Source organism: Panthera tigris, chromosome D1, assembly GCF_018350195.1.
Source record: "Panthera tigris isolate Pti1 chromosome D1, P.tigris_Pti1_mat1.1, whole genome shotgun sequence".
Taxonomy (NCBI): Eukaryota; Metazoa; Chordata; class Mammalia; order Carnivora; family Felidae; genus Panthera; species Panthera tigris.
Window position 1 is genome coordinate 12,658,145 of NC_056669.1, and position 23,083 is coordinate 12,681,227.

General features: G+C 37.7%; 1 protein-coding gene across 1 annotated transcript; it reads left to right on the plus strand.

Annotated features, from left to right (window-relative positions):
- The first annotated feature begins 158 nt into the window (after nt 1–158).
- Nucleotides 159–22,857, plus strand: LOC102953352 (NXPE family member 2). Its single transcript, XM_007075601.2, is given in 9 exon segments — nt 159–478; nt 480–545; nt 547–587; nt 590–701; nt 703–777; nt 6,549–6,610; nt 21,824–21,936; nt 21,938–22,031; nt 22,361–22,857. Coding segments are annotated over 9 exon segments (1,311 nt in total). The 5' UTR covers nt 159–227.
- The last annotated feature ends 226 nt before the right edge of the window (nt 22,858–23,083 follow it).

Consider the following 23,083-nt stretch of genomic DNA (forward strand, 5'->3'; position numbering starts at 1 on the left):
GAAAGCAAACTATATTGTTTGTTGATAGTACCTTCCTTTTCCCTCAATACTTCAGTTCTTGTTCAGTTTGAGAAGCCCTATTGCCCTGAATCAATGGAACATCTTAATAAAGACCTTACATCTTGAAGTACCACTGGATCCAGCAGTTTGACTAACAGACTGAGCTGAGAATAAAGGGAATCATGGAGAAAGTAAACCAGCTGATCTGACCCAGACGTTTCACCCACATGAACACCACCACCAGGGCTGCACATGGCACAGCCACCATCCTCCAACCTCGAGACACCTATTGCAGGAGGAAGCAGCTAGATATCCTACTGGAGGCAAGGGACCAGTTGGGACACAGGAAGATGTATGGTGGGGATTTCCTGAGGGCCAGGATGTCCTCCCCAGCCCTGAAGGTAGGCGCTTCAGAATAGGTGACAGACTTCAACAACAGCACCTACCTTGTCAGCTTCATTTTGTTTAGGGAGGGCTGGGTCTCTGTCTCTCCTGCTCATCCACCCCAGTGAAGGGATGTCTGCTCTCTGGAGGGCAAGGAACCAATGACCGAATGATCGCCACAGGCCAGTTTGACAATGGCACCTCCTAGTCTTCGCTCTGTGTGGTCTGAACCTGAACTCGACTGCTCAACTGTGTAAAGACCTGGACTACCAAGACCAAGAGGCCTTCTACTGCATGAAGCATCCACATATTCCCTGTAGGTATGACTCACATGACCACCAGCGAGGGAAATATTTGCTATCTTAGAAAGGAAGAACCAAGTCTTTTCCATAGGTAACAGGCCTTCACATTCAATAGGCAATACAAAGAGGTAGGCTTAGGTTCAGACCAACCCTGCCTAGAAACTTTTCCTAATCAAGCTCCCTAACACCAAATAAATGTTGATTTGGTTATAATCCTATCGGAGTCGGTTCAGCTGCTGGTATACTCACAGGCCCCATACAGGTCATCTCTATACCTGTGGTTTTAAGGAGTATAACCAATGAAGCACTTTACATATCCCGATTGTTATCCATTGGTTTGTAATACTTCCAGAGTTGGTAAGAGACCAACTTTTTAAGAGACCAGTATTTTCTGTAACATATTCTATAGAACAACAATCCTACAGAATATTAGATGCCATGTCAAAAAAAAAAGGAGGGGGATGAATAATATCATTGGTCTACTTCACCCTGTACATTAAATAAATCACCAAATTCTATGCATTGTACCTCCCACAGAGTTACTGAACCCAGTCATCACTCCATTGCTGTTGCCTCTGTGGAGAAACTATCATTGTACCTCAATTAGATTATTCCACCCATCCCCAGAGCTGGTTTCCTTGTCCACAGTCTTGTTTCCTTCAATCTACTGTATCCAAACTAAGGTTTCTAAAATCTGGATGACTTTTACTTTTCCTTGCTTAAATTCCTGTATGTGACCCCATTGCTCTAAGGGTAAAATCCATACTCTGTAATGTTTACAAGGACTTGCCTAGCTCTAAACCTTGTTGTCTCACCCTTATGCTGCCTTGCTCTGTCAGACAAGCTAAATGTTCATTTCACAAATGGACCATGTGCTCCTTCAACTCTGTAATTTTACAAGTCTTGATTTAAATAGTACTCTTCCACCTTTGGGTAAAGTGCTATTCGCATATTCTTTCAGTACATTCTGATTTTTTTCCCAATGATAACACTCATTATACTGTTAAATTTCACACATATTTTTATATCTTCTGCTACATTGTAAGTTCTGTGAAGCAATAACCATAATTTTTTTGCCATTTATTTATTCAATTTTTAAATAGTTAGTATTTTCTATGTTCCAGACATAACTCTGGGTTGTGGGGAATAAGTTTAGGAATTCCCTGAGTTTGCACCAATGGGTTAACAAGGTTTAGGATGAAAGAATCCAAGATTAGGTAAACAGGGCACCCCAGTATAGAAGTATAGGAGTAGGAACCCACAGGATGAATGCATCCAAGATTAGGTAATAGACTGCTGGTGAAATTGCCTGGAGCAGAGGTAATTAGCAAAAGAAAGGTGCCATGTTGACCCTGGGGTAGCATGCTCTGTCTTATCCCCTAGGCAAGTTGAGACAAACAGACTCACTCAGCACCTGATACTCACACCAGGATTTTGTTTTGTATTGACCCAACCCCCTAACACTGCATATCTTTGAAAGACCCTTTCTTTCACACACATGAATTCATGATTACTGTTTCATTGTCTTTTTCTGCACACCCATCACGTTTGTAAGCCTTCTGATCCTAATAAAAACTGAGCAAGGACCCTTACTTGGGGCTCTTATCTCCTCCCAGACATTATTAGCCTCTCTCACATTTAATTTTGCATCTGCTTTCTTGCTGGACAAGAGAGAACTCCAGACTCATTCTGCAACACTGGGTATTTGGAATTCTATATTCCAGTGGAGTAAAAAAACGGCAAACAACAAGTTGTAACAAAGTCACTAGAATAAGGATTGTTAATGAAATGGTGAGTGCTATTTTAGAAGAGGCAGGTGAGACCTGTTTTGAATACCAACCTGAGAACAGGTGAGTTGAGCAACACCTTGAATGAAGTGAGGAAGTGAGCCAGATGAATTTTGGGGGAAATACCATTCCCAAGAGAGAGTATATGAACTGAGGTGAGAACATGCTGGAATGTTTCAGAAATGGTGAGGGGAACCACTGAGGCTCGAGTGCAACGGATGATGGAGCAAGGAGGTCAGATGGGTAGGCAGAGCTTAGAGGTCATCTATATATGATAGGAAGCCATTAAGAGCCACCACTTTGTCTCCTAGCCCAGTGATGCCTAACACGTGGAAGGTTCTCAACTGCTGAATGGAAAATAAGTGAAATACAATCAGGGAAAATAATTCAATAGGTTTATTTTCAGCTGGCTTATTCAGTAACTTTAGTATGTATCCCTTCAAGTGGGGATGGAAGACAGAGGTTCAAAATTATTTGACCATGGAATAGTTATACCATTTTAAGAGACTTTGGTTCCATAGTTTGGTAATTGCTGCTATAGAAATGCCTTGTTTTGTGATGTGGGTTCAAAAAAGCAAGTGGAATAATATAGTATCCTGAAAATTTAAGTTCAAATCCATTTCAAACATTATGACGACACCAGGGCAGGGGGCAGGGCACAACTGACCCTAGGTTTCTACAAAATGTCCCTTTCACGCTCTGTCACCTTCACTTTTTTGTTTTCCTGATAAAGATATGGAACAATTCCTTTATCCTATGGATCAGACAAAAGAGGCTGGGCTTTTCCAAAAAACTATTTTAACTAATACCTAAAGGAGGTATACTCATGAAGATGTAGAGCCCTTTTCATTTTGAAGGCCATGTTTTAACTCTACAGGCAGAGTCTTCCTGTGCTGATTCCATTTTCCCTGTTGGCCACATACAGCTCCCTCTTGAGATGGTCTTCAACGCAGCCTGTGTTGGGGGAGCTCTCCCTACACACTTTCCTCCTTGTTCTCAGGAAATCCTAAATTCCTGGTCTAGCTAACGTCCATGTATTTTTGGCTCAATCATGCTTCCAAAGTGGACTATATTTATGACAACTTGCCTGACCCTGTTTTACTTTCCAATACACACATTTACTTCTGGATTCCAAGCTTCATTAAAAAATGTCTTTTTTCTCCTCTTGCATGGAAGTAGACATACATTTCCTCACAGGTGAATAGTCAGTTTCACAGTTGATTCCATATCCAAGAACTCTTGCAGATTATTCTAATACAAAACTCTAAGCCCCATTCTTAGGCCCAAGTCAGGTGCTAGGACATCATTTCTTCCCACAAGTCCAAGGACTAAATTGGTTTCTTTCATTTGTAACATAGTAAATACAGTTTCTCCCTCATGTTCTCTCATCCCTAGCTACCCAATCAGATGCTACCTCCTCAAATACTCACTTCTTCCAAGTTAAAAAAATATTTTTAATTTTAGTATTTTTTTTGATAATCATGGTGGGAAAATAAGCAAGTGGTTGCCACCTGAGAAGACTTCATACAGGAAACACAGTTGTTAAGAAATCTTTCAGTTTCTGTCATGGTCTGTTACAGACTCCCTTCTGAAACGTAATATGCATGTGTGTGTGAATGTGTGTGCACGCATATGTATATATACACGTGTGTGTATGTATGTGTGTGTGTGTATATATATATACACACATACATATATATACATACACATACATGCACACTTAATACTAAGACAAGACACATTGACATGAACGTCATACTGTGTTTTTAATTCTACTTTTTTATATATTTATAAATGTTTATTTTGAGAGAGCAAGAGAGAGCAAGTGCACACAAGCAGGGGAGGGGCAGAGAGACAGGGAGACAGAGAATCCCAAGTAGGCTCTGCACTGTCAGCACAGAGCCTGACATTGGGCTCGTACTCACTAACCGTGAGATCATGACCTGAGCCTAAGTTAGATGTCTAACCAACTGAGCCAACCAGGGGCCCCCTTTTAATCCTATTTTTAATGTCCCAAAGTTTGGCTTTGGTAATCCAATTCACAAGGTTGTCTCTTGACAACTTCAACTTTACCTTAAATAGATGTGGGAGAATAAATATTTCAAATTTCAGAAATCCAGGTTCTGCAACGAGACAAATTTTAACCTTGTGCCAAAGATAGGTCTGACAGGATCCTCAGTAAAAATAATCTGGAGTGACTATTATGCTTATTTAACATATGTGGAAATTTCAGCCCAAATATATTAAATAGCTTGGCCAAAGTAAGTTACACCTAGCAAGATGCAGTCAGAACCTGTATCCCAATCTACTTTATGCGAAAGTCAAGAGGCTATATGTAACACTGTCTCCCATGACTCCACCACTCCCGACAGCTGTTACTGTCCAAATACCCTGACCCCTCACCTCTGCAACCCTATGATGCCCGTGATGAAGGATTATTCTCATTTGACTCCAAAATTCAGACAATCTTTTTCAATTTTGGAAAATACTTCCTTTGTCCTTCCTGGAGGTCTCTGTGGATCTGGCCCCTGAAGTCCTTCCTTTCCCAAGATGGATACTATGTTGATGGAATGAATTCAGTTGACCAGATATACTCACCAACTTAATTTGTAAGACCTATATACCTCGAGGTGAAGTTCACTGTGCTAGGCCACTAAAACATTATAATGAATAAGACTGACCCAAATGCTACTCTCAAGGAGATGACAAAGTACAGAAAATAACCTCTGGGGATCTTGTGAAGGTCAAAAGTGCATGAATAGGAGGCTGGACAAATGGACTTTCATAGAAGGTTGTAAGCCAGTCAAGGAGCTTGGTCCTTATCCTGTAGGTTGATGATGGAAAGTCATGGAAGTATTTTGTCTAGGGGAAAACAGGCAGCACAGAGGATGTTTTAGTTGGGATAAACCAAAGGAGCAGAAATACACATATACCTTGTAGAATAGTTACCATAATCAAGTTGAATAACATATCCATCACCTCACATAGTTTGCATTTTTGTGTGTGTTTTATTTTGTATTTTTAAGTAATCTCTGCACTCAATGTGGGGCTTATAATCTTGAGACCAAGAGATGCATGCTCTACTGACTGAGCCAGCCAGGTGCTTGTGTGTGTGTGTGTGTGTGTGCGTGCACGCGCACGTGTGTGTGTGTGTGTGTGTGTGTGTGTGTGTGTTGTGTAAGGACACTTAAGATCTGCTTTCACAGCCAGTTTTAAACCTACATTAACTATAGTTATCATGCTGTACATTAGATCCCCAGACCTTAGTCATCTTATAACTGAAAGTGTATACCCCTTAACCAACATCTCCCCATTTCTCCCACCCCCAAACTCTGAAAACTACCATTCTACTGTTTCTATGAATTTGACTTGTTTAGATTTCATATACAAGTGAAATTTATCTTTCTGTATCTGACTTATTTTACTTAGCATGTCCTCCAGGTTTATCCATGTTATTGCAAATGGCAAGCTATTTTTCTCTTTTAAGTCTGAATGATATTGCATTGTATATTTAGACTACATCTGTATTCATTCATCCATCAATGGACACTTAGGTTCTTTCCATAGCGTGGCTACTGTGAATTAATGAGGCTATGAATATGGGGTGTAGGTATCTCTTCAAGTGCCCCAGAACTATTGAATCAGAAGCCCTGGGGATACAGTTCAGTAAGCGGAGTTATAATAAGCTCTCCAGATAATCCTGATGTACACTCAAGTTTGAGAAGTACTGCCATAGGAAAATGTTGATGAAGGCCTGAATTACCACAGGTGGTAAAGATGCAAAGGCTGGCTTGCAGTAGAAAATCATTTAGAAGATAAAACCAAAGATATATGTTTTATGAATTCCACATGGCCCTCTTTCTGGATCTTTGGATCCCTTCCCTTACCAGGAGAATGATTTTCCAGAATCCTAACCCATTTACTTTCTCAGAATATCTTAAATATATCAAAGTAAAGGAAAATAAAGCATTTGTAGAGAGTGAAGAGTGGCTCAATCTCTCTCAGCTAGTGATTCATTTTTTACTTTAATATCTGGGCAGATATCTGGCTAATTTATTTTCCCATTTTTTTGAAGATCAAACATGGGGGTTGAAATGATAAAGAACTTTACCTACATTGAAGTCTTACCACATAATAGTAAGTCTATTGTGCTATTGCTTGCCGTGTTCACAATTTATCCATTTAAATGACTTACTTTGAGAAATTTCTTAGACATTAACTATTTCAAACTTTCATTTCCTCGGACAAAGAGTATCAATCATCTTGGGTTTTACAGGGGGGACTTCATTATTCTTAGAAATTATTTTCATATCAATTTAAATCAATTTTAATACTAAGTCAGATCTAAATGCCTAACCAACTCTTAATTTCAGCTGCCTGCTCTCAAAATGTACATGTTATTTTTATTTAAACTTAAGATTTATTCTTAAAAATCCAATAATTAGGTAATGTGAAAATGTCTCAGATAAGCTACAGAGTTAGATAATTTCTTTGGTGGTTTCTCATATCTGTTTCAGCCAAACCATCTTAATTAAAGTTCTATGAACTAGCAATTTCTGTGGATATTTTCATTTTATCACAGGAAATTCAGTGGTCAATACACAGCCATCTAACTCATAAAAGCGATGGTTTTGCTATACGGGAATTTAAGTGAATTTCAGAAAAGCAAATGACTTCTGTTATAACAATCAATGCTGTATGCATTTGCACACTGCCCATTTTTCATATATTCAGTAAATGTTTATGGAGGGCCTACTGTAGGCAAAGTACTTTGCTAAACCTTGTGGAGAACATATAAATAAATCATGAACCCACTGAAAGCTCAGTCTATGGAAAAGACAGATCCCTTATCTCTGCCATGGCAACCATCATTCATACCAACTATTACACCAAAAAAAGTTGTTAGACTTGAAGCAACTGGAGGCCTTTTAACACCTCTGTGGTTTCCCTATTTCCTGGACCATAATTTTTAATACAATTATGTGGTTCCTTAGATGATAATGCCAGATTGTTATTTTTAGAGCCATTTATAAATCTGATATAATTCAATATACATAAATTTAATTGTCTTAACATATACCACAAATCCCAACAATGTAGAGAGATGACAAAGAAGGTATATTGTTTAAGTGGCAAAATATGTAAATGACCTCCATCTTGAAAGAGAGAAGACAGTGGATTAGGAAAATCCTGAGCTCACCTCATCCCATGGACACTATGAGGCAACAACTATACATATTGCAACTAATCCAAAAACAATCTGAAGTCCAGCAGAACATATCTTCCAGAGCTAGTTGTAGAGAGAAGGCCACATCAAAAAGGGTAGGAGGGGTACAGCTGGAAACCAAACCCCTGGTATAGTATAACTGACCACAAATGGGAGGGACATAACATGTATAGAGGAACAAGAGAATCAGACTCCATGGCAGACATCCCCGGTCCCGGGGACCTGCACTGAGAAGACCAGTCCCCATAGTATCTGGTTTTGAAAATCAGCAGGGTTAACTCCAGGAGAGCCAGTGGGCAAAAGGAAACTGAGTCCCATTCCTTCAAGAGCTAGCCACTAAATAACTCAGCCTGAGACATAGTACAGGAGCAGCAATTTGAAAAGTGTATGGAGTATATGTGAAGGAGATTTATTGACTAATTTTAGGATGTGTTCTGGGGGAGGGCAAGTGTCTGCAGGAGCTTTCTACAAGAATGAAAGTGCTTGTGGGTGCCATTTTTCTTACCCTCCCCAAGCCTAGATAGCCAAATGCTTTCTGGACCCAGTTCTTTTTTTATTAAAAAAAAAATTTTTTTTAATGCTTTTTTTTTAAATTTTTTTTTCAACGTTTTTTATTTATTTTTGGGACAGAGAGAGACAGAGCATGAACGGGGGAGGGGCAGAGAGAGAGGGAGACACAGAATCGGAAACAGGCTCCAGGCTCCGAGCCATCAGCCCAGAGCCTGACGCGGGGCTCGAACTCACGGACCGCGAGATCGTGACCTGGCTGAAGTCGGACGCTTAACGGACTGCGCCACCCAGGCGCCCCTTTTTAATGTTTTTTTTTTGAGAGAGAGAGACAGTGCATAAGCAGGGGAGGGGCAGACAGAGAGGAAGACATAGAATCCTGTAGCAGGCTCCAGGCTCTGAGCTGTCAGCAAAGAGCCTGGTGTGGGGCTCAAACTCACAACCTGAGATCACAGCCTGAGCCGAAGTCAGATGCTTAACCAACTGAGCCATCCAGGCGCCCCTCTGGAGCCAGTTTTAATACTCTCCATTCACCTTGCTGGCACTGCATGCCCCACCCCAGCATTTCCCTGTAGACCTGCCTCACCCAACCCACTTGCCCCAGCAGGTACCCCTCTAAAGCACCCTGTCACATCTACTGGGCAGGCCATTCTGCCCTGTGGAGGTGGCAAACTAACCCCACACACCAGCACCCTCCAGTGCTTGCAGCTGGGCCTCTCACCTGGCTTTGCAGGGAGCAAGCCCTGCCGTTTGATGTACCCACAGATGTCACAGGGGCTAATGGTGAACAGATAGTCTGAGGTCCGGTCCTACCCACCAGTGGGTCTGGGCTGAGCCTCTTACCAGCACAAGGAGCAAACTTGGCTGCCCAGGGCTCCTACAACAAGCAAAGAGGGTAATTACAGCAAGTAGGGCTGAGCACCAGCTTAACCCACCCAGCATCCTTACAGCAATTGTGGGTCAGCCATAACAAGATGGCATATGTAGCCTACATAGGGGAGACCCATGGAGGGCCTAGCTGTGGTGACCAAAGGGGATTATGCTACAGAGCACCAAAGGAATCCTTCTACACAAGGCCACTACTTTTAAGACCAGTAGACATACCTGACCTACCAAATATATAGAAACAAATACAAAGATAAACAAAATGAAGAAACAGAGGACTATGATCCAAATGAAGAAAAAAAACCACAGAAAAACAGGTAAATGAAACAAAGATAAGCAATATGGCTGTTGAAGAGTTCAAATTAATGGTCATAAAAATACTCACTTTACTTGACAATAGAGTTGATAAACTCAGTAAAAACTTCAACAAAGAGATAGAAAATATAAAAAATAACCTGTCAGAGCTGAAGAATATGTAACTGAAATAAAAAATACACAAGAGGGAATCAATAGAAAATTAGAGGATGCAGAAGAATGGATAATTGATATTGAAGAAAGGGTAGTGGAAAGCAACCATGCTGAAAAGAAAAAAGAAAAAATGAGAATACATTAGGGGACCCTGTGACATCATTAAGCATAATAACATTCACAGTACAGAGATCTCTGGAGGAGCGAGAGAGAGTGAGCAAAAGGGAAGGGGGAAGATCACTTAAAGAAATAGCTGAAAACTTCCCTAATCTGGGAGGAAGGGAACAGATATCCAGGTTCTGGACAGATGAGCCCAAATTAGATGAACCCATGGAGGTCCATACCAATTTAAACACATAACAATTTTAAAAGCAAGAATCCTGGGTGGCTGAGTCAGTTAACCATCTACCTTCAGCTCAGGTCACGATCTCATGGTTTATGAGTTCAAGCCCCACATAGGACTCTCTGCTGTCAGTGCAGAGCCTGCTTCAGATCCTCTGTCCCCCTCTCTTGCTGCTCCTGCCCCACTCATGCTCGTGCCCTCTGTCAAAAATAAATTAAGAAAAAAAAGCAAAAAACAAAGATAGAGAATATTAAAAGCAGCAAGAGCAAAGATACTAGTTATAGGCCAGAGAAACTCTATAAGGCTATGAAGTGATTTTTGAGTGGAAAGTTTGCAGGCCAGAAAGGAGTTGCATGGTATCTTCAAAGTGCTGAAAGCAAAAAACCTGCAACAAACAATAGCCTACAAGATCATCTATCAGTATTGAAGGAGATCTAAAGAAATTTCCAGACAACTAAAAGTGAAAGGAGTTCATCATCACTAAATTTGCCTTTCAAGAAATGTTAAGGGGAAATTTTTAAATGGAAAGAAAAGACCTTAACTAGAAGAAAATTATGAAAAAAAATTTCACTGGTTAAAGCAAACCTAGTAAATGTAGTAGAATAATCACTTATAAAGCCAGTACAGAAGTTAAAACATAAAAATAATAAAATCAATTATGTCTACAAAAAATACTCAAAAGATATACAAAGTAAAAAGATGTAAAGTGACCTATATATAAAACATGGAGGGAGCAGTAAAAATGTAGTTCTTTTAGAATATGTTTGAAAAATTTTAATGTTTATTTATTTATTTATTTTGAGAGAGACAAAGAGAGAGAGAGAGAAAACGAGCAGAGGAGGGACAGAGAGAGAATCCTGAGTGGGCTCTGTACTATCGGTACAGAGCTTGACATGGAGCTTGAACCTACGAACCATGAAATCATGACCCGAGGTGAAATCAAAAGTCAGATGCTCAACCAACTGAACCACTCAGGTGACCCAGAATGTGTTTAAATTTAAGGGGTCATCAACTTAATGTAGATTTCTATATATATAAGATGTTACATATGAATCCGATGGTAACTATAAATCATAACTTATTAAGAGATACAAAAAAATAATGAGAAAGTAATCCAAGCACAAAACTAAAGAAAGCCATCAAAACAGAATAGACAAGGGAAGAAGAAATCAACAGAACTACAAAAACAACAAAAACCATAACAAAATGACAATATATATAGTTATCAATAGTTATTGTCAATATAAGTGGTCTAAATGCTCTCATCAAAAGACATAGTGTGTCTGAGTGATTAAACAAACTTGACCCATCTATATGCTGCCTACTTGAGATTCCCGTTTGATTTAAAGACATATATAGCCTGAAAGTGTAAGGGCTGGAGAAAGATATTCCATGCAAACAGAAGCAAAAAAAAAAAAAAAAAAAAAAAGAAAAGAAAAAAAAAAGCTGTGATAACAATATCAGACAAAATAGACTTTAAAATGGAAATTGTAACCAGAGATAAAGCAGGGCATTACATAATGATAAAAGGATTATTCTAACAGGAGGATTATAAAAACTAGAAATGTCTAGCACCTATGTAGGAGCACCTAAATGCATAAAGCAATTATTAACAGACAGATGGAGAAATTGACATTAACACAATACTACTATGGGACCTTATACTTCTATCAATGGATAGATCATTCAGACAGGAAAATCAGTGAAGAAACAGGGACTTTGAATGACGCATTATACCAGATAGACTCAAAAGATACATAGAGGACCTTTTATCCCAAAACAGAATACATATTCCTTTCAAGTGCACATGGAATATTCTATAGCACATATCACATATTATGCCATAAAACAAGTCTCAATAAATTTAAGATTGAAATCATATTGAGCATTTTTTTCTGATGAAAATGGTATGAAATGAGAAATTAATTACGAGAAAAAAACTGGCAAAAACACACACACACAGAAGCTAAACGACACACTACTAAACAACCAATAGGTTAAAGAAGACATCAAAGTGGAAATAAAATACCTGCAGACAAATGAAAATAGAAACAATGGTCCAAAATCTTTGGGACACAACCAAATCAGTTCAATGAGGAAAATTTACAGCAATACAGGTATACTGCATAAAACAAAAATCTTAAAAAGGAGGTGGGTGGGAGAAGAGCTAGATGGGTGATGGATATTAGGGAGAGCACTTGTCGTGAGGAGCACTGGGTATTGTATGTGAGTGATAAACCACTGCATTCTATTCCAGAACCAGTACTGCACTGTATGTTAACTAAAGTTTAAAAATAAAATAAAATAATCCAATCTTATACCTCAAGGAACTAAAGAAAGGAAGAATATCCAACATCTGTAGAAGAAAGGAAATAATAAAGATCAGAGTATAAGTTGAAACTTAAAAAAAGTAAAAAAAAAAAAAAACCCAAAAACCAAAAAACAAAGAAAAAAAACAAAAAAAAAGACGCCCAAAACAACCCCCCCCCCTAAAAAACAATAGATAAAAACAATGAAACTAAGAGCTGATTCTTTGAAAGGATAAATAAAAATGATAAACCTTTAGCCAGATTCATCAAGAACAAAAGAGAGAGGACTCAAACAAATAGAATAAAAAATTAAAGGGGAGAAATAACAACCAATATCACCAATACAGAAAGGATTATAAGAATACTATTAAAAATTACATGTGAACAGGGGCACCTGGGTGGCTCAGTTAGCTAAGCTTCTGACTCTTGATTTCAGCTCAGGTCATGATCTCACAGTTGGTGAAATCAACTCCCTTTGGGCTCTGTGCTGACAGCATGGGGACTGTTTGGGATTCTTTCTCTCTCCCCCTCCTCTGCTCCTCCCCTGCTCATCCTGTCTCTCTCCCTCCTTCCCTCCTTCTCTCTCTGAAAATAAATCAACTTAAAAAATGTCGTGTATAAACAAATTAGACAACCTAGAAAAAAAATGGATAAATTCCTTGAAATTGGGTGAATTGGTAATCAAAACTCTTAAGCAATAAAAGTCCAATACCAAATGGTTTCACAGGTGAATTCTACCAAACATTTAAAGAAGAGTTAATACCTAGTCTCCTCAAAGTAGTCCAAAAAGAAGAGGAAGGAAAATTTCCAGACTCATTCTACCTGTCTGGCATTCCCATGCTAGCAAAACCAGATAAAGACACTTAAGGGGGGGAAAAAAATAAAGTTCAATATCCCTGATCAATATATATGCAAAATTCTTAATATTGGCAAACCAAATTCAATGGTACATTTTTAAAAATATTTATTTTTTAAAATTTACATCCAAATTAGTTACCACATAGTGAAACAATGATTTCAGGAGTAGATTCCTTAATGTCTCTTACCCATTTAGCCCATCCCCCCCTCCCACAACCCCTCCAGTAACCCTCAATTTGTTCTCCATATTTATGAGTCTCCTCTGTTTTGTTCCCCTTCCTGTTTTTGTTATTTTTGTTTCCGTTCCCTTATGTTCATCTGTTTTGTCTCTTAAAGTCCTCAGATGAGTGAGGTCATATGATTTTTGTCTTTCTCTAATTTCACTAAGCATAATACCTTACAGTTCTATCCATGTAGTTGCAAATGGCAAGATTTCATTCTGATTGCCAAGTAATACTCCATTGTATGTATGTATGTGTGTGTGTGTGTGTGTGTGTGTGTGTGTGTATACACACACACACACACACACACACACACACCACATCTTCTTTATCCATTCATCCATCGATGGACATTTGGGCTCTTTCCATACTTTGGCTATTGTGGATAGTGCTGCTATAAACATGGGGGTGCATGTGTCCTTCTGAAACAGCACACCTGTATCCTGTGGATAAATGCCTAGCAGTGCAATTGGTGGATTGTAGGGTAGTTCTATGTTTAGTTTTTTGAGGAACCTCCATACTGTTTTCCAGAGTGGCTACACCAGCTTGCATTCCCACCAACAATGCAAAAGAGATCCTCTTTCTCCACATCCTCACCAACATCTGTTGTTGCCTGAGTTGTCAATGTTAGCCATTCTGACAGGTGTAACGTGGTATCTGATTGTGGTTTTGATTTCTATTTCTCTGATGATGACTGATGTGGAGCATGTTTTCATGTGTTGGTTGGCCATCTTGATGTCTTCTTTGGAGAAGTGTCTATTCGTGTCTTTTGTCCATTTCTTCATTGGATGATTTGTTTTTGGGGTGTTGAGTTTGATCAGTTCTTTATAGATTTTGGGTACCAACCCTTTATCAGATATGTCGTTTGCAAATATCTTCTCCCATTCTGTCAGTTGCCTTTTAGTTTTGCTGATTGTTTCCTTTGCTGTGCAGAAGCTTTTTATTTTGATGAGGTTCCAGTAGTTCATTTTTGCTTTTCTTTCCCTTGCCTCCAGAGATGCAATGATACATTTTTTTAAATTACTCTTTTGTGTGTAGCTGTCTGGTTTTCCCAATGCCATTTATCAAAAAGACTGTCTTTTCCCCATTGTATAATCTTGCTTCCTGTCATAAATTAACTGACAATACAAGTTTGGGTTTATTTCTGTGATCTGTCTCCTGTGATACCAATCCACATATCTATTTTGTGCCAGTAGCATACAGTTTTGAATACTATAGCTTTCTAGTATATTTTTACATCTGAGATTGTGATACCTGAAGTTTTGGTCTCCTTTCTCAAGATTGCTTTGGCTATTCAGCATCTTCTATGCTCCAAACCAATTTTAGAATTATTTGTTCTAGTTCTGTGAAAAGTCCTATTGTAACTCTGATAAGGATTGCATTAAATCTGTAAATTATTTGTGGTAATATGGACATGTGAACAGTATTAATTATTCTGATTATGAGCATGGAATACTTTTCCACTTACTTGTGTCCTCTTCAATTCTTTAATCAATGTTTTACAGGTTTCAGAGTACTGGTCTTTCACCTCCTTGGTTAAGTTTATTTCTAGGTATTTTATTTTTTGTTGCAATTTTAAATGGGATTGTTTTCTTGATTTCTTTCAGCTATGGTATTATTAAATTGGGCCACTTTCTATACCACACACAAAAATGAACTAAAATGGATTAACAACACAATTTTGAGACCTAAAACCCTAGAACTCCTGCAGGAAAACAGGCAGTAATCGCTTTGACACAGCCTCAGCAACAGTTTTCTAAACAAATCAACTATTGAGGGTACACAAAGTAAAAAGCTTTTGCACAGGAAAGAAAAACAACAAAATGAAAACACAACCTACTTAACGGGAGAAGGTATTTACAAATGATAGATCTTATTAGAGGTTAATATCCAGAATATATAGGGAACTCGTACAACTCAACACCAAAACAAATAATCTGATTAAAAAATGGGCAGAGGACCTGAATAGACATTTTTCCAAATAGATATACAGATGGCCAACAGACACATGGAAAGATGCCCAAAATCAGTGATTATCAGGCAAATGAAAATCAACACAATTAAATATCACCTTATACCTGTCAGAATGGCTCAAATAAAAAAAGACAAGAAACAACAAGTGTTGATGAGGATGTAGAAAGAAGAGAAACCCTTCCGTACTGTTGGTGGGAATGTAAATAGATGTTTACTGTGGAAAATAGTTTAGATGTTCCTCAAAAAATTAAGAATAGGATTACCATATGATTCAGTAATCCACTAATGGGTGTTTACCCCCAAACAATAAAAAACACTAATATGAAAAGATATATGTACCTGTATGTTTTTTGCAGTATTTACAATAGCCAAGTTATGGAGGCAACCCAAGCGTCCAATGATAGATGAATGGATAAAGATGTTGTGGTATATAAATACAGTGGGATACTAGTCAGGCATGAAAAAAGAATGCGATCTTGCTATTTGTAACATGGATACACCTAGAGCATTACACTACAAAATAAGTCAGACACAAAGACAAGCATCATGTGATCCATCTTATATGTGTAATCCAAGAAACAAAATAAATGAAGAAATAAAGCATAAACAGACCCATAGAGAACTGATGGTTTCTGGAGGTGAGGGGATGGCCACAAAGGGTGAGGGGAATGGGAGGTACAGGCTTCCAGTTAAGCAATAAATAAATCTCGGGATTAAAGGCACAGCACAGGGAATATATAGTCAATGGTATTTTAATTGTGTTGCATGGTGAACGATGGTGGCTATACTTGTAGTACACATAGCTGAACATACAGAGTTGTTGAATCACTGTGTTGCTATGCATGTGAACTTCATGTAACATTGTGTCAACTATACTTCATGAAAAAAAAGGATTATTTGCTATAATCAAGTGGGATTCATTCCAGGGATGCAAGAATTTCTAAATATTTGCAAATCAAATCAATATTATGTATCTCACATTCAGAAGAGGAAGGATTAAAACCATGTGATCATCTGAATAGGAAAAAACACTTGACAAAATTCAACATATATTTATAATAAAAATTCTCAAGGTGGGTTTAGAGGGTACTTACCTCAACATAAAAAAGCTATATGGGACAAACCCACAGCTGACATCATACTCAGCAGTGAAGCTTAGCTTTTCCTCTAAGATCAGGAATAAGACAAAGATGTCCACTCTCATCACATTTAGTTAACATAGTACTGAAGTCCTAGACAATGTAATCACACATGAAAAAGAATTAAAAGACATCCAAAATGGTAACAAAGAAGTAAAACTCTATTTGCAGATGTGATTCAGTTTATGGTAAACCCTATAGACTCCAAGAAACTACTAGAAATAATAAATGAATTTAGTAAAGTTGCAGGATATAAAATTTACAGAAATAGGTTGCATTTCTATACACTAAAAATGATGTGTCCGAGAAATTAAGAAAACAATTCCATTTACAATTTTACCAAAAAGAATACCTAGGAATAAACTTAACCAAGGAGATGAAATAAGTAGACTCAGAAAAATATTAGATATTGATGAAAGAAACTGAATATTTCACAAATATATAAAAAGATATTCCATACTTTTACTTATGGATTCAAGGAGTATGATTAAAATGTGCTCATTACCCCAAATCTACAGATTCAATCCAATCCCTATCAAAATAGTGAGTGACTATAAGTGAGTGAGTGAGTGAGTGAGTTTGTTTTACAGAACTAGAATAATCCTAAAGTTTGTATGGAGCACAAAAGACCCTGAAGAGCCAAAGCAATCTTGGGAAAAGACCAAAGGTGCAGGTATCACAATCCTAGATTTCAAGATGTACTAAAAAGCTATAGGAATTACAACAGTATGCTACTGGCACAAAAGAAGACACATCAATAGAACATGATAAAGAGCCCAGAAATACACCCATACTTACATAATTAATCTATGACAAAGGAGGTAAGAATACATAATAGGGAAAAGACAGTATCTGCAATAAATGGTACAGGGAAAACTGGACAGCTACATAAAAAATGATACAAGTGGACCACTTTCTCACAATCATTCACAAAAATAAACTCAAATTGGACTAGAGACCTAAATGTGAGACCTGAAACTATAAGACTCCTAGAAGAAAACAGGCAGTAATCTCTGACACCAACCTTAACATTTTTAGATAGTTCTCCTCAGGGAAGGTAAACAAAAGCAAAAATTAATTATTGGGACTACACCAAAAATAAATCAATCAACGTGAATACACCACATTAATAAGACAAAGGATAAGAACCATATGATCCTCTCAATAGGTACAGAAAAAGCATTTGACAAAATAGAGTAGCCTTTCTTCATAAAACCCTCAAGAAAGTAAGGATAGAAGGAACATACTTCAACATTGTAAAGTCCATATATGAAAGACAGTTAATACCATCCTCAATGGGGAAAAATGAGAGCTTTCCCCCTAAGTCAGGAAGACAACAGGGAGGTCCACTCTCACCAGTTGTTGAACATAGTCCTGGAAGTCCTAGCCTCAGCAATCAGACAACGATGAAATAGAAGGCATCCAAATCAGCAAACAAGAGATCAATTTTTCACTCATTGCACAAAACATGATACTTTATGTGGAAAACCCAAAAGACTCCACCAAAAATCAGGAAAGTTGCAGGATATAAAATCAACATACAGAAATCAGTTGCATTTCTATACACCAATAATGAAGCAGCAGAAAGAGAAATCAAGGAATCAATCACATTTATAATTGCACCAAAAACCCTATGATACTTAGGAATAAGCCTAGCTAAAAATGTGAAAGATCTGTATGTTGAAAACTGTGTAAAGCTTATTCAAGAAATGTAAAAAGATGCAAAGAAATAGAGAAACATTCCATGCTCATGGATTGGAAGAATACCATCAAAGTGTTGATACTACCCAAAGCAATCTACACATTCAATGCAATCCCTATCAAATAACACCAGTATTCTTCACAGAGCTAGAATAAAAATTCTAAAATTAGTATGCAACCAGAAAATACCCCAAGTAGCCAAAATGATGTTGAAAAAGAAAACCAAAGCTGGAGGCACCAGAATCCCAGACTTCAAGGTATATTACAGAGCTGTAATCATCAAGACAGTATGGTATTAGCACAAAAACAGAAAGTCAGATCAATGGAATAGAATAGAAAACCCAGAAATGGACCCACAAACGTGTGGCCAAGTAATCTTTGACAAAGCAGGAAAGAATATCCATTGGAAAAAAGACAGTCTCTTCAGCAAGTGGTGCTGGGAAAAATGGACAGTGATATGCAGAAAAATGAACCTGGACACTTTATTTCACCATACACAAAAATAAACTTAAAATGGATGAAAGACCTAAACATAAGACAGGAAGCCATAAAAATCCTAGGGGAGAAAGCAGGCAGCAACCTCTTTGATCTCAGCTATAGCAACTTCTTACTAGACAGATCTCTGGATGCAAGGAAAACAAAAGCAAAAATGAACTACTATGACCTCATCAAGATAAAAAGCTTCTGCCTGGTGAAGGAAACAATCAGCAAAACTCAAGGCAACCAATGGAAAGGGGTAAGATATTTGAAAATGACATATTGGATAAAGGGTTAGTATCCAAAATCTATAAAGAACTTATCAAACTCAACACCCAAAAAACAAATAATCCAGATAAGAAATCGGCAGAAGAAACACTTTTCCAAAGAAGACATCCAGATGGCTAACACACATTTAAAAAATGCTCAAAATCACTCATCATCAAGGAACTACAAATCAAAACCATAATGAGATATCACCTCACACTTGCCAGAATGGCTAGAATGAACAACTCAGAAAACAACAGATGTTTGCGAGGATGTGGAGAAAGGGGAACACATTTACCTTGTCGGTGGGAATGCAAACTGGTGCAGCCACTCTGCTAGACAGTGTGGAGTTTCCTCAAAAAATTATAAATAAAACTATGCTACAACCCAGCTATTGCACTACTAGGTATTTATCCAAAGGATATAAAAACACTGATTCAAAAAGGGATATGCACCCCAATGTTTATAATAGTGCTATCAACAAGAGCTAAATTATGGAAAGAGCCCAAATATCCATCAACTGATAAATGGATAAAGATAGGGGCACTTGGGTGGCTCACAGTTAGGTGTTAGACTTCGGCTCAGGTCATGATCTTGCAGACCATGAGTTTGAGCCCCGCACTGGGCTCTGTGCTGACAACTCAGAGCCTGGAGCCTGCCTCAGATTTGGTGTCTCCCTCTCAGCCCCCCACCCACTTGCACTCTGTCTCTCTCACTCTCTTTCACAAATAAACATTTATAATTTTTTTAAAAGATGTGGTATGTGCACACGCACACACACACAATGGGATACTACTCAGTGATCAACAAGAATGAAATCTTGCCATTTCCAACAACATGGACGGAACTAGAGTGTATTATGCTAAGCAAAGTAAGTCTGAGAAAGACAAATATATGATTTCACTCACATGTGGAACTTAAGCAACAAAACATGTTCATCTGAACATAGGAGATAGGAAGGAAAATAAGATAGAAACAGAAGGGGAGGGAAACCAGAAGAATTTCTTAAATACAGAGAACTGAGGATTGCTGGAGGGCAAGTGGATGGAGAGATGGGCTAAATCAGTGAGGAGCATCAAGGAGGGCACTTGCTGGGATGAGCACTGGGTGTTATATGTGTAAGTGATGAATCACTGGGTTTGACTCCTGAAACCAATACTACGCTGGATGTTAACTAACTTGAATTTAAATAAATTAAACAAAACCCAACAAAAAAGCTTCACACACTGTAGGAAACTGTCAACAAAATTAAAAAGCAACCTACTGAATTACAGTGAATATTTGCAAATGATTTATCTGATAAGGGGTTAAGATCTAAAATATACTACTATCTTTTACAACTCAACACCAAAACAAACAACCCCATTAAAAAAAATGAGCAGAGGACCGGAATAGACATTTTTTTAAGAAGACAGATAGCAGACACATGAAAATATCCTCCATATCACAAATCCTCAGGGAAATGCAAATCAAAACCACAAGGAGATGTTACCTTACACCTGTCAAAATGGCTAGAATCAGAAAGACAAGAAATAACAAACTTTGATGAGGCTGTAGATGAAAGGGAACACTTGTACACTGTTTGTGGGAATGTAAATTGGTGCGGCCACTGTGGAAAAGAAGTATGTAGGTTCATCAAAAAATTAAAAATAGAAATACTATGCAATCCAGTAATTTAATTACTGATTATTTATGCAGAGAAACCGAAAACACTAACTGAAAAAGATATATGCACTGCTGTGTTTATTGCAGTATTTATAATAGCCAAGATAGGAAAGCAACCTAGGTGTCCATCAACAGATGAATGGCAACAGAGATGCAGTATATATAAACACAATGGAGCATACTAGGCCTTATAAAGAGTGGGATCTTGCCATTTGCAACAAAATGGATGGACCTAGAGGGTATTGTGTTAAATGAGATAAGTCAGAAAGACAAAGACCATAGGATTTCTCCTTTGTGTGGAATCTAAAAATAAAAAATAAAAATAAAAACCCAGAAAACCAGGAACAGACTCTGAGAACAAAGTGTTTACTGCCAGAGGTATATAAAACTGGGGAGATGGATCAAATAGGTGAAGGGTATTCAGAGGTACAAACTTCCAGTTATAAAGTAACTAAGTCATGGGGATGAAAAGTACATCACAGGCAATATAATCAATAATACTGTAACAATGTTGTATGGTGACAGATGATGACTATAGTTATTGTAGTGAGCACTAAGTAATGCACAGAATTGTGGAATCACTATGTTGTACACTTGAAACTAATATAACATTTTATATCAACTATACTTCAAGGATATTTGTTTAAAAGGCCCAAGTCTTACCTGGGTGAAAGCATGATGTGAGTCAATGAATACAGCTGAGACTACTTTTATAGTGAAGTGTTCAGAATAAGGAGCTATCAGCCCTCCCTTTTTCTACATTTATCAGACTGCACTGATAAGATGTTCAGCCTGGGCCCAACACTGAAATTTTAACCCGAGAACCGGATTCTGGTGCACACAAAATAAACAATGTGTGTGACATCATTTCATAAACACATTCAAGGTTTCTCCATGGAGAAGAAGAGTTTGAGGGGAAATTTCACAAGTTACCAAGGTCAATGTTATTGGTACAATGTTTAGCTGAGTTACTGAGGCCTGCTATTTCATGGCCACTTATTTCCTCCTCATTTGGCTAGCTGTTGAGTAGCTTGGGGGACTAGGTAAAGCCTGAGGAAAACATTGCAAATGCACAAGAAAAATTATCCCTACTCCAGGACAAACCATTCATTAGTGAGATTATTCAAAAGTGAGACTTTTAATTCATCCTTTAACACGATCTTGTTAAAAAAATATTTGTTGAAGAGAGGAGAGAATAAATAGAGAAGGGTGGAGAGAAAAGAGAAAAAGAAGGGAGAAAATGAGGAATTTGTTTCAAAAATAATTTGTGGTAATAAAAATTGTTTACTGCACGTATTTTTATTGCCAGAGAGTGAGAACATAGGAAAAAGTCAGACTGAAACGAAGACTCCTTTCCCCAGTGGTCATACTGTGAAAAGAAGGTGGATTACAGCATTTTGTAAATAGAGCAAGTTAAACACAAATTAAAAATGACTGCTTGAAGAGAAAACTTAATTTCCTCATTGAAGATTCAACACTGCATCAATGGGTTTACTATTTACAAAAAGTGGTGAAAAGTATGTATTTTTATTTTGAAATTAGTTGATTTATGAGTTTCTTATAAAATAATGTTTGTTTTTTTAATTTGCCAAACATTTGGATTTGGGTTTTTAACTAAAAGTCAAATTTTATTTTTTCATTCATAAATACTAACGTTTTTCTTCCTCTTTCTACACCCATTTTGTTAAGATTTTAATGCATCTGGTAAAGTTGTTTTCTTCCCCTTAGCAGTAATACTATTATCATTAGAAATTATCTTGGTCAGAATTTTACAAATGTGTACATTTAAAAATTATATAATTAATTTCATTTAGTTACAAAGAATTATTGACTTGTTTTCCATCAGACTTAAAATATTTTGATCATCATGGAATTGGGGTCTTTAAAACACGTATACTTCTGGATGCCACAAGACATATTTTGATTCAGTGGAAAAAGCATGGTCCTCCATGTATTACCAAACATCTGTTTGGTAATGAAAACTATATCCCAAGGAAAATTGATCGAGCAGTCAGAGACAATGACACAGCCATTGTCATTACCCCTGGCCAGCACCTCAGACCTTCTCCTGTCAAAATTTTCATTCAGAAGGCCATTAATGTTCAAAAGGCCATTGAATGTCTACTCTCACAAAGCCCAGAGACCAAGTTGATCTTAAAACTGAAAATACCAGAGATGATTAGTGATTTCCATGGTTGTATTAAAAATCTTATTGTGAAGGATATTTTTGTGGATTTCGATGTGGGTATTATTGATGTTTGGGAGAGGACTATTGCATACGGTGCTAATAATGCTCATCCACCTGATTATGTGACTGGAAATCTTACTAACATTTTTTTTTAATTTTAAAAAAATGTTTATTTTTGAGAGACAGAGACAGATTGTGAGTGGGGCAGGGGCAGGGACAGAGAGAAAGGGAGACAGAATCTGGAGCAGGCTCCAGGCTCTGAGCAAGCTCTCAGCACAGAGCCTGACATGGGGCTTGAACTAACAAACTGTGAGATCATGACCTGAGCCAAAGTTGGACACTCAACCAACTGAGCCACCCAGGTACCCTGAAATCATATTA